The sequence below is a fragment of the Henckelia pumila genome, chromosome 4, assembly GCF_033568475.1.
Source record: "Henckelia pumila isolate YLH828 chromosome 4, ASM3356847v2, whole genome shotgun sequence".
In the NCBI taxonomy this organism is placed as follows: Eukaryota; Viridiplantae; Streptophyta; class Magnoliopsida; order Lamiales; family Gesneriaceae; genus Henckelia; species Henckelia pumila.
Window position 1 is genome coordinate 209,013,028 of NC_133123.1, and position 10,774 is coordinate 209,023,801.

General features: G+C 36.8%; 2 protein-coding genes across 4 annotated transcripts; one reads left to right on the forward strand and one right to left on the reverse strand.

The window, feature by feature from the left end:
• Positions 1 to 2,544: 2,544 nt before the first annotated feature.
• LOC140865801 (large ribosomal subunit protein eL36y-like) lies at positions 2,545 to 4,061 on the forward strand. The gene is made up of 4 exons (XM_073270575.1): positions 2,545 to 2,683; positions 2,890 to 2,994; positions 3,378 to 3,577; positions 3,790 to 4,061. The coding sequence occupies exons 2-4, from the start codon at positions 2,893 to 2,895 to the stop codon at positions 3,818 to 3,820; spliced, it is 333 nt and encodes a 110-aa protein (XP_073126676.1). The 5' UTR covers positions 2,545 to 2,683; positions 2,890 to 2,892; the 3' UTR covers positions 3,821 to 4,061.
• A 184-nt stretch (positions 4,062 to 4,245) lies between these two features.
• On the reverse strand, positions 4,246 to 9,990 carry LOC140860248 (uncharacterized). Of its 3 annotated transcripts, XM_073263173.1 has the most exons (11): positions 9,450 to 9,990; positions 8,822 to 8,908; positions 8,317 to 8,457; positions 7,460 to 7,548; positions 7,015 to 7,103; positions 6,804 to 6,907; positions 6,607 to 6,706; positions 6,089 to 6,164; positions 5,869 to 5,983; positions 5,256 to 5,787; positions 4,246 to 5,009 (listed from the first exon to the last, which is right to left on the reverse strand). In XM_073263173.1, the coding sequence occupies exons 1-11, from the start codon at positions 9,739 to 9,741 to the stop codon at positions 4,517 to 4,519; spliced, it is 2,118 nt and encodes a 705-aa protein (XP_073119274.1). In that variant the 5' UTR covers positions 9,742 to 9,990; the 3' UTR covers positions 4,246 to 4,516. The 3 variants fall into 3 exon arrangements, with proteins under 3 accessions (XP_073119274.1, XP_073119272.1, XP_073119273.1); XM_073263171.1 differs by having other exon boundaries at positions 7,460 to 8,457; XM_073263172.1 differs by having other exon boundaries at positions 7,460 to 8,457; positions 8,822 to 8,919; positions 9,450 to 9,589.
• Positions 9,991 to 10,774: the final 784 nt, after the last annotated feature.

Here is a 10,774-nt window from a genome sequence, read left to right on the forward strand (position 1 = left end):
CAATCATGCATTTTTTTGCGATAACATTTATTTTGAAAAATGAGAATAGATGATTTCAAAATGTTGAAGAAACAAATACTATGAACTATAAAAAAAATTGAAAGTTAGTTAGTGAGTTTGTGGTATGAACGTGCACGTTTGATATTAAGACGTGGACATGTGAATTTTTATGACTAATTTGGATATGTGTATTAAATGTTTTTACTCTTTTTTTAGTTAGCAATGTATGTAATTATAATTTTAGAAGAAGAGCAGTTTTGTCTGAACGCTTAAATTACCAAACAAGTTTTTCTAGAGGGTGAAACCATTATAATATAGTAAAAAATAGTAAAGAAAATAAAGATAACGATTTTATGCAATTCAATAAATCTCACAAAATATTCATTGGGTATTAATCTTTTACTATTTATTAAATTTGACCACCTTATAGAAACGGTTGGTGTCTTGATCTGTTTTTCAAATGCCTAAAAATGCCTCTGTACACCCACGTTTCTATTCAACTACTTTCTCCCATCAGAATTTCTGCCACAATAAAACTATCTCAAAACCCACCATGCTAATTTGCATCTCATTTGAACTTTTTCACCTCCCGCATCCTCCACATTTGAGAATAAAATAATGTTTGTTTGTTACACACGCATTGCGCGTGTCCCTACTGCTAGTGTATATATAAACCGTAAAATCACATACAAAAGAACATTTCCATAAATAGTATTTTAGAATTAAGAGAAATACTTTTACTAAAAACTTAAATGAGTCAAGTATCGAAAAAGTTACCCTATCATCCCTCTTGATACAAAAGTTCTATACCCATTATACAATTCATATCCATTTAACATTAAAAGCCAAACCCAACCCATGCTAACCAAACCCAACCCAAATGAGTTGGGTTCGGACTTCGGATCGAGTACTCTTTTTACTACTACTCGTGGTTATTAGTAAAGTTGTCAGACGGGCCAACCCAAAGCGGAACGGGCCGGTCCACAAAAAACTCACTGTTTGACGGGTTGAGGGTGGGCCAGCCCACCATCCCGACGAGATGAAAATCTTCAACCCAACCTAACCCAAGGTGGGTTGCAGGATAGGCGGACCGGCCCGCGGGTTGGCTCACTACAAATAAAAATAAATAAAAATTATTATAATTAATTATAAATTTTATTTTATAAATAAATATTAATAAAAACATATTAATAAAATTTTTAATTATTAATTTCATACGTGTAAATTTTATATAAAGTAATTAATACAAAAAAAATTCACAATTTTCATTAAAAAATACATATAACATAATAAAAGTAAAAATAATAATAATTCTCCAGGCCCATGGCGGGCTAACCCGCGCGCAATGGCGGAGCCAGGATCTGAAATCCACCCGGGCTAGAATTTTTAACGAGAAACAAAAAATAATGCATAAGAATTAAAACGATGAATAAGATACTTGTTCATTGTAGTCTTAAAAAGTTTTTCATTAATAAAATCTTGGATAATTTTTTATGGAATCGTATTTAAGAATTAAAATTTTTTGATTCACAATTCAAATTTGTTTTCAATATGACATCATATTAGAAATATATGATCAGCGCGATGCATAATGTAATATAAATAGAAACTTGAACCGAACAAACCATTAAACTTTTTTTATGAAATCAAAAATTGCAATTATAAAAAAATTCTTTTATTGCAATGCTGCCAATTTTAAAATAAAGCAATATCACAAAGCATAAAAAAATTACTCAGCAAGAAGAAATCTACATTATAGAAGTGAAAATATTATTTAAAAGACGGAGATTGACATAGATGAAAGTTAAATTTAATCAAATCTAATCAAGATGACAAAGACGAAAAATCCCAATTTTGATACATATGGGCTATTTAATATTTTTTAAGTGGGCTACATGTGGGCTATTTAATTTTTTAAATTTGTCTACCTGGGCTAATATAACATTGGTTCAAAAGCCCGGGTGCATTAAGCGTGCCTCCGCCCTTGCCCGCGCGGGTCGTAGGCCTAGGCGGGTCAACCCATCTAAACCCAACTTTAGTTGGATTGAAAAATTTTCAACTCAACCCACTTGAATTGTGAGGTGGAGTGGGCCAACCCGATGGACCTAACCCACGTTGACGACTCTAATTATTAGATGTGTTAAAACGGCTAGTGGGCGGGCCGACCACACCCATTATAACTCTCCATATTAGATAGGATGAGACAATACGTCTTTTATGTGAGTTGGGAACACACAAACTCCATCCGCCATTATGTGGAGTGGGGGCGGGCCGACCCGTAATTTGGTATTGATAGGTTGGAAAATCGTCAACTCAAGTCTCAATCCAACTATTTTATATCGCGAACCGGGCTAATTTGATGAACCTACCTATTTTAACACCTATTATTGTGATCTGAGCGGTAACCAACTCATCCTAACCAGCTCACCATATCCATTTAGATGGGCCTATAAAATGCCTAATTCGCAAGCAAACGAATGATCTACTAAAAATTAAGATAATTTGAATTTCCAATTTTATCCCCATTCGTTTTTTTTTTTTTTTGTTTTTTTTTATTTTAATTTTAATTCCAGGTACCCGAAGCATCATATAAATTAAATTCTGACCATTCCTGCAAAACCCTAATTTCATAAACTCTCAGCAGCCGCAGGTTTCAGCAGCACGGTGAACAGATCGAAGAAAGGTAACCCAGATTCGTGTAGTACTAGGTTTAGATGAGAAAAAAATATTGTTTCTGCATTAACTTGTGTTCCTATTAGGCTAGGTTTTTTGTTCTCTTTTCTGATTGTTTCAGAAATTTGTTCGGCTTCATTTCTTGTGGGATGGGGGAGTTGAGGGGTTAGTAGTCGGAAGAATAAATCTTTTGTTTAATGGATTGTTGCGTTGTAGGTTATGGCTCCAAAGCAGCCAAACAGCGGTCTATTTGTGGGGCTGAAGAGAGGGCATGTTGTCACGCCCAAGGAATTAGCTCCACGCCCATCTGATAGGAAAGGCGTAAGTTTTTTTTCTCTTGATTTTACATTCAAATGGATGGATTTTTCTGATCCAGATACCGGGCTGTAGCTACATTTTAAAGTGATATATATTTGTGCCACCCCTATTAATCGGATACACCAGAAGCAGTAGATTGGTTCAAACAAAATAGATAGCATTTTGGTTGGGCTTGGACCTCTGGCGTAAGTGCTATCATTGTTAACTTTCATTCCAGTTGTAGGCATCCAGTCTCTGGATTGATACTAGTTTGTTTTCTTGTTTCTGTTTGATAGCTTTTTCTGTTCACTGGTCAGAGAAAAGAATGGATTTTGCGTTATATATCCATTTTATTTACTTGTTCTCTTTGTTTCTGTTTTTGTTCACTCGTTCCCTTAACTGATCAGAAAACTAGCAAGAGAGTGCATTTTGCGAGGAGCCTCATAAGGGAAGTTGCTGGGTTTGCACCTTATGAAAAAAGGATCACCGAACTTCTTAAAGTTGGAAAGGACAAGCGGGCGCTGAAGGTTGCCAAGAGAAAATTGGGCACTCACAAGAGGGCAAAAAGGAAGAGAGAGGAAATGGCTAGTGCACTCAGGAAGATGCGGTAATTTCCTTGATTTACATCCTTTTGATCCGCTTTTATCACATTTTCTTTTTGCATGTAATAAAGAATTATTAGTCTGACTCTGAGTTAGTGAACGTGATTCCGACAGTGATTTATATATATTTCTACATGTTTCTGATTTTTCTGTTATTTGCTGGATATAAATAATGCTATGCTTCCTTAAAGCTTAAATGGTACATGCAATTGTGCAGGGCTGCTGGAGGTGGTGAGAAGAAGAAGTGAAATCTGTTATCTTAGGCTTTCTATTGAGAGCAAAATTGGTCATTTATCAGAAATTTTGATTAGAACACTTTGATTCAGCCTTTGTCTTATTTTGGTTCGACTTTAAGTTGAAACTTATGATACAAACTTGCCTTGTTGGTTGTTTTTTGACTTGAAATTGCTTTCATGTATTGATGCCAAACAAATCTATTTTACATCTTTATTTTCCATAAAATACAAATTTCCTTGTCTCTCTTAAGAACTTGTGGACATGAACAAGAAGAATAGTTCTTCTTAAGACTTGCTAGATTCACGTGTTTAATTGCCTTAAAAATGCTCTTCCTGACTCACACGTGATCTTGCAATAACCCATAGTATATTACAATAACCTATTTAGAGATCAATGAAAATCAACGAAGCACAAAATTTGGAAGCTTCCAGTTGGATATATAATTAGAGATGTCACAATTCCGAATGGCAGAAATAAACTTTTGCGTGTCAAGTACATATTATGAAGGGTTACAACTATACAACATACTCTACAGAGGTTACACAATGATCCTATTATTCTCTCAATCAGTATAGTACTATATACTACTCTTTCTTATTCTCATTAGTCAAAAGACTACTTGTGAAAAAAGGCGAAAAGCAGTAATGAGGCAGTTGGTGGTGCAAAACTGATACCCCAAAAATGAAATTGAACAGCACAACACGAAATCAAGCCTTGAACTTTTGTGACAGCCTTTCGACACCATCTTTACAATCTCCAGCAACTCGCTTTGCCCCTTCCGAGACAGATGAAGCAAATTCTACAGAGCCACGCTGCACACCTTGTAAAGAGACGTTCAAGTTTGATTTAGCAGAGTTTTTAAGCTCTCCAACTCGTTTGCCAACCTTCAACATCTTCTCTTTTAGAATTGTTATCAAGGAAACAATCAGATCGATGATTTTGTGTATTGCATTCTTGCATTTCCCACTCACTTGAGCTGCCATTGTCTTAAGTTTGTCCACCAAGTTCTCAGACCTTTCGATGGTTCCTTCGACTGAGAGTTGTTTACTAGTATCAAGCCATGTGACTCCAGCGTCTTCTTCCTCTCGCATATCATTATCAACAAATACTTTTATGCCTTGACTCTCCCAGCGGTTTCTAGCCTCTTCCAAAGCCTTTGCTTGCTCCCTTGCCCTCTTCATCTCATCTTCTGCCCATGCTCTGTACAAAATAGAGACATGCACAAGTAGAAATGATAAGTATATATTTCTACATTTCCTTGGCCTTTGGTATAATTTTTAAACAAATAACTATATTAACAACTTGTTCAGTCATTGCGTTTTTAAAAAATAAAATCAAAACTTTAAAGTCAAATTCCAAAGACGGGAAATCAGAACCAAATCCCTCAAATCATCATCTGAAATAAAATACCAACTTCAAACATAACGGTGGAATTAACTTTCTTACCTGGCCATGGACAAGGCTTTCCGCTCAACTTCCAGCTCGTATTGTAGCCGGGCTATCTCCTGGTTTTCAGTTTCTGCATCTCTACGAAGTTTGCTTACTCGTTCTTTATCATATGAAACCTCCACCCTATCAGATGTAAGGGTCTGCAACTGTTCCTCAACCTCCCGCCTCAGCCTGGAAAGAATTTCCATTTCAGAATCAACAGCAGCACGTTCCTTCATTAGCGCGATATTTCTTTCCTCTCGCTCAGCCCTCAATAGCTCCACTTCTTGTCTAGCTTCCTCAGCCAATTTCTGAACGGCATCAATCTTTTCCTTTTCCTGTAAAAGTTCCTTCTCATAACTTGCAGTGAGATCCTTCTCGACTTGAGCAATTAGAGCATTATGCGCAGCAACAGCATTTTCTGCCATTGATTCAGCCTCAATACGTGCAAGTTCATCACTAACCACGGTAGCGGCATCACCAGTAGAAAGAGCCATTGCAGCTTGGGCTTTTGTCACTGGCTTTTCTGGCTGGAAAAGTCTTGTGTAACCTGTTATGTAGCAAAGCATATTAACTATACATTTATGAGCACTGCCAGGAGAAGATAACATATCACATTGAAGAAACTAACCGAATGCCAGGGTTATAATGCCCTGCTCTCCAGCTGCTAAGTCAGCTACCAGTGCAGGCCATGCATCTTGGTCAATCTTGTCAATATCTATAAAACCAGATAACTGCTGCAAGGTCTACTTCCAGCAAAAGACAACCTTTTTTTATCAATTAATCGGTTATATCAACGCTATCGACAATAGTCAATAGGTAAGTCAAATTAAATATTAAATTCTAATAACCTTCCTGTCGACAACCGGTAGTTGCCTTTTCTCCAAAGCCAATTTCCAACTCACAAGATCCTGGCGTGATAAAGGACTGCAACGCATTTTATCAACAAGTGACAAGGTGGACGACTAAAATTTGCCAGAAAGCTCATTCTTTAGAACAGAAAATTTTCATTTTCGAATTCAGAGAAATGCGAGATATAAGGAGGTTGAGTTTAAAATGAGCAGCACCAAGATGTATAAACAAACTGAGTTGGGAAACAATTCAAAGAATGTTTCAGTTAACCCACCCATGAACCCAGAGAACCATGTAATATTTAGGACATTTGACTTACAAAAAGTGAAGGGGAGAAATATTCAAGCAAGTACATGAAAATCAATTAATCATCACAAACGAATTATGCAGGTCCCACATAATAACTGATTGTCTTCTTCAGTATTTATAAATTTATATTAAATTGCCATGAAAGTAACTTCAAGAGAACAGTAACCAAATAGCACGATGACAGTGGGCTCATGAGAAATATACACACCTTTCAGGAGAGAATAATAAAGGACTTGGGTCTTCATCTACAGATGACTGCATGTCGCGCCTTGAAAGCTTGCTGGCAATAAGTCCAGCTTCGGCCAAGCCTAACAAAAGCCAAACTCATTTAGAAGATAATGCAACGTACCAAAACATATAATTTTATGAGAACTTTTATAACATTATCCAAAGTCAAGTTTTCACCTTGAATTGATGGGAAATCAGGGTCATCCGGTGTAACGTCATCAAATGCAAGTTCGGAAATATTTTCAATGTACATAGCAGGGTAGACTTTCAACGTTGTGCTCCTAAAATAAATCAACAAATCATAATGCATAGCCATATCATTCCACCGGTAATATTCTAACAGGATGTGAATATCTCATGTGACACTCAATAAAGAAAGACTCGTTACCTGGAAAGAATACTGCTAGCTACCACCAACCAACGCGCATACTCTCGGCGGGTACATAAATCTCCAGGTTGAACATCATCTTCGATTACCTAGAAGAGCAACGAAATTAAAATTTGGGTTTTGAATCTTCACGCAAGAATTTAAATTTACAGCTCATTCTCTAGATTATCAGAAAGATCATCATAGTATTAAGATTATGATGCTCTTGAGTGTGTGTTTGCGCGTGCGCAAGCCACCATGTGCTGGCATTAGATTGGGTTTTTTTCCCCTCTCTTTTTGGGATTCTTGAACATTTCTCAACAGGAGCTAGCTGAAAATGCATGTGTCACAGCCAGAAACCAAAAAAATGAAAGAAGAAACTGCAGTTTTGAACTCTTCAGGGGTGTGAAACGTATATGGCCGTCGTGGCCAAAATGAATAATAGCCCGAGTAGTCTGTAACATACCTTCAAATCTTTCAAAGCAGATAATGCCAGACTTTGGAGTTGATCAACAACAGCAGGAACCAAAACCTTTCCCGGTGGAGCCTGCAGAGCTGCAGAGACAACAGACGGAGCAGGTATGCCAGCTGAAGTGAAAAAATTTCCAGGATTTGTAGAATCAAAAAAGGATCTGTTAACATTGACATCACTATAATCATTCTCGTGCAGTTCATTTCCAAATTGATTGGCAATTTCCGGCATCAAGGATACTCCAGCAGAGCCAATTCCATTTAAATTTTCCAGATATTTATCATCTCCATCAACAGAAACTCCAAAAATTTTGCCTGAGTCAGCATCCACTGTCCACAGTTTATTTCCCATATCAAAATCCCCTGTTAAAGGCATGCTTTTGGACTCCTCATATTCTTCAAGGATAGTGTTTAATTCAACGACGTCATCCACCAGTGTCTCAACTTTACTAGAGATCCCATACGGATAGTCAGCCATTACATTTTCCGACTTACTATCCAATACAGATGGGACCAAGATTTTGCCAGCATCATGATTAAATGATTTTGGTACACTGGTACTTTCAGCAGCTAGACTGCCATTGGCATGGCCCTCGGCTTTTGGTTCATTGGTATTATCATTAGCTGGGCTTCCATTTTTATTATGAATGCTTGGCACACCCAAGGAATCATCGGCTTCAACAGAAACTATATCGCCAGTAAGAGCTGATTCCTTTTGGGCAACTTTTTCATTGGAACGAATACCAGTGAGATCAACAACCTCAGATGATTGACTAGCACCCACATCATCACTAATGCTACTTTCATTAGCTTCACTATTTTCTTTATGCAAAAGAAGATCCTTGTTTGTACCTGTTTTACTATCTTCACTTTCACTTTGCAGTATTTCAACTTTCTCCTCATTTTTCATCTCTCCAAAGCTATCCTGGTGATTATCAGAGGATAGTGACTCCTCTTGTTGTGTTGTCATGGGTTCCATTTGTTGTTTAACCTCTGTAAATTAAAAATCATGAACCCAAAATTTTGAAGTACTGTATATTTATTCGTTAAAAGAAACATAAGCTCTAAGCACACAGATGTACTCAACTAACGTGAAAATGGGGTAAAGACATACCTTTATTTTGGAAAACATAACAATATTAATCAGAAATCAATTGTTTGTTTTTGAAAATATAGCAATATTCATAAGAAATCAATTATTTGTTTTAAAAAAGTGTTCATAATCATTGTCTAATACATTCGTCCAAGAAGCAACAGCTAACAGATCATAATTAAGAGATCACAATGATCTATACTTGGCCCAAATTTCATGCGACAAAATCTAGACAATCAAGGTATGAAAGAAAAAATTACTCACTTGAAGTGGTTCTATTGCTTATAGACAATGCAGTAAACGTGAGGCCTGCAACCAAAAGAATCCCCGCAGCTCCAGCTCCCAGTATTCCTGAAAGCAAACTACCAAGCATGAGTTATTAGTCTACAACGACGCACACCAGTGGCACAAATTTTAATTGGAACAATAACCGATAACATAAATAACACCCATCATTCCCTAATTTATGCATATTTTTTGCATTTTTATTTTTATTTTAGCGTTTAACTTCTAATTAGGCAATTTTTTTAAAAATAAATTCCACAAAACACTAGCCAACTTCTGCTAAACCTCTGTGCAACCAAAAACGGGTTCATTCAACAGTCCAATTTCTTATGCATATGTACCACCAGGGAGGTGACAGGAAATGTGAAATCCTGGATGGCTAATTTCCCATGTATTTTCATTCTTGCACAATAGCAACCATAATTTGATATTGTTGCATTGCAAATGAACATCTCGAAAGTATTGAATTAAAATTTCCTAAATTTAAAAATATCTTGAAGTTTAAGTATAAAAACTTATTTACGCATCTAACAAATAAATGAAGAGGTTTTCTGTGACGTTTCCTTAAAGTTACAAAATACCAAAAAGAAAGAAAAAAGGTTCTTACCGACTAAAGATTGCTTGCGCCGCGAATTGTTGGGCTGCAGTTCCCCATCAGAATTGGCCCAACCAGAGAAATCCTCAGACGAAGACTTAGGATTCATCCACGAAGAAACCTGAGTCCGACGTCGTTCCACCCCACTGCTCCTCACCACGACCCACACCAAGTTCACACGACGCCGGTCAAGCTCCGAAAAGCGCGAGCGGATAAACACCGACGGGGTTTTCCGGCGGTTGAATGAGAACTTGAGCTGAAACGAGCTCGGACAAAACGCCGTCGAGGTAATCAAAGAATTCATCTTAACGATTCCTGCAAATTTCGATCCTAAGTGAAATGCAGCCGCGAATCACTGCTAGCAGCTGGGGCTATTCTTCGCGAACCAATAAATTATTGAATCTTGGATGCGAATTCGGGAACGGAGCTGAACCAAAACGATAATTAGGGTTTCTTGACCGGAATTTAGGGATTCAACTGAATCTGGCATGCAGACGGTTAGTGTACCAATCTATCTTTTATCCAACGGACAAGAACAACAACAGCGCGGCGATTTCTAGATGAATTGGATAGCCCACAAGCACCCAAACACAGAATATTATCAAATTAATTTATTATAAATATGAAAATTCAAATACTCGAAAATCGAAATAATTAAATTAATGAATTTAAAATACATTAAAAAAATCTGATTATCATGATTTGTTAGCTTAAATTCGTTCAACCAATTAGTGTGAATAAATTACTACACTCTACCGAAAATATATGGGATGTATGTAATATTATTGTTAGGAATCAATCAAAACAAATTCAATATAGAAGAGAATTCACCAGATAAACACAGACAACAAACTCAAAAACACAATTCCAGAAAGAATCACACAAACACCAACTCACGCGAAAGCGATTAAACGATACAAGTATTTACGTGGATCGACAAAGAATTTGCCCAGAATCACACAACACATATCAAACACCAACTCACGCGAAAACGATTAAACGACACAAGTATTTACGTGGTTCGACAAGGAATTTGTCTATGTCCACGGAAGAGCAACACAACCACTTTATTAATCACGAACCAGAGAAATTAAAGCTCAAATCAGAGCTTATTACAATCCAGACCAGAAAACTCTAACACTGGATAAGACTCAATTCAAACTTAAAGACTTTGAATTTTACCCCCAGTTCTCTATCTGAATTCTCTCTTCTCTTCTCTCTCGAAATCTTATTCTGGAGATTTAAGAATATGTTATGTTCGTTATTCCATCACGGCTGACTTTCATCTGCTTATATAGAGAAAATACACCGACTTTCTTCTTGGGTTTTTAGGTCAA

Excerpts from the sequence above, each read along its gene's own strand:
- LOC140860248 (XM_073263171.1), bottom strand. The coding sequence starts at position 9,741 with ATGAATTCTTTGATTACCTCGACGGCGTTTTGTCCGAGCTCGTTTCAG. Across the intron at positions 8,909-9,449 it reads GCGCAAGCAATCTTTAGTCG|GAATACTGGGAGCTGGAGCT; the intron begins GTAAGAACCTTT and ends GTTTGCTTTCAG. Across the intron at positions 5,984-6,088 it reads TACCGGTTGTCGACAGGAAG|ACCTTGCAGCAGTTATCTGG; the intron begins GTTATTAGAATT and ends TGCTGGAAGTAG.
- LOC140865801 (XM_073270575.1), top strand. The coding sequence starts at position 2,893 with ATGGCTCCAAAGCAGCCAAACAGCGGTCTATTTGTGGGGCTGAAGAGA. Across the intron at positions 2,995-3,377 it reads GCCCATCTGATAGGAAAGGC|AAAACTAGCAAGAGAGTGCA; the intron begins GTAAGTTTTTTT and ends TTAACTGATCAG. Across the intron at positions 3,578-3,789 it reads AGTGCACTCAGGAAGATGCG|GGCTGCTGGAGGTGGTGAGA; the intron begins GTAATTTCCTTG and ends GCAATTGTGCAG.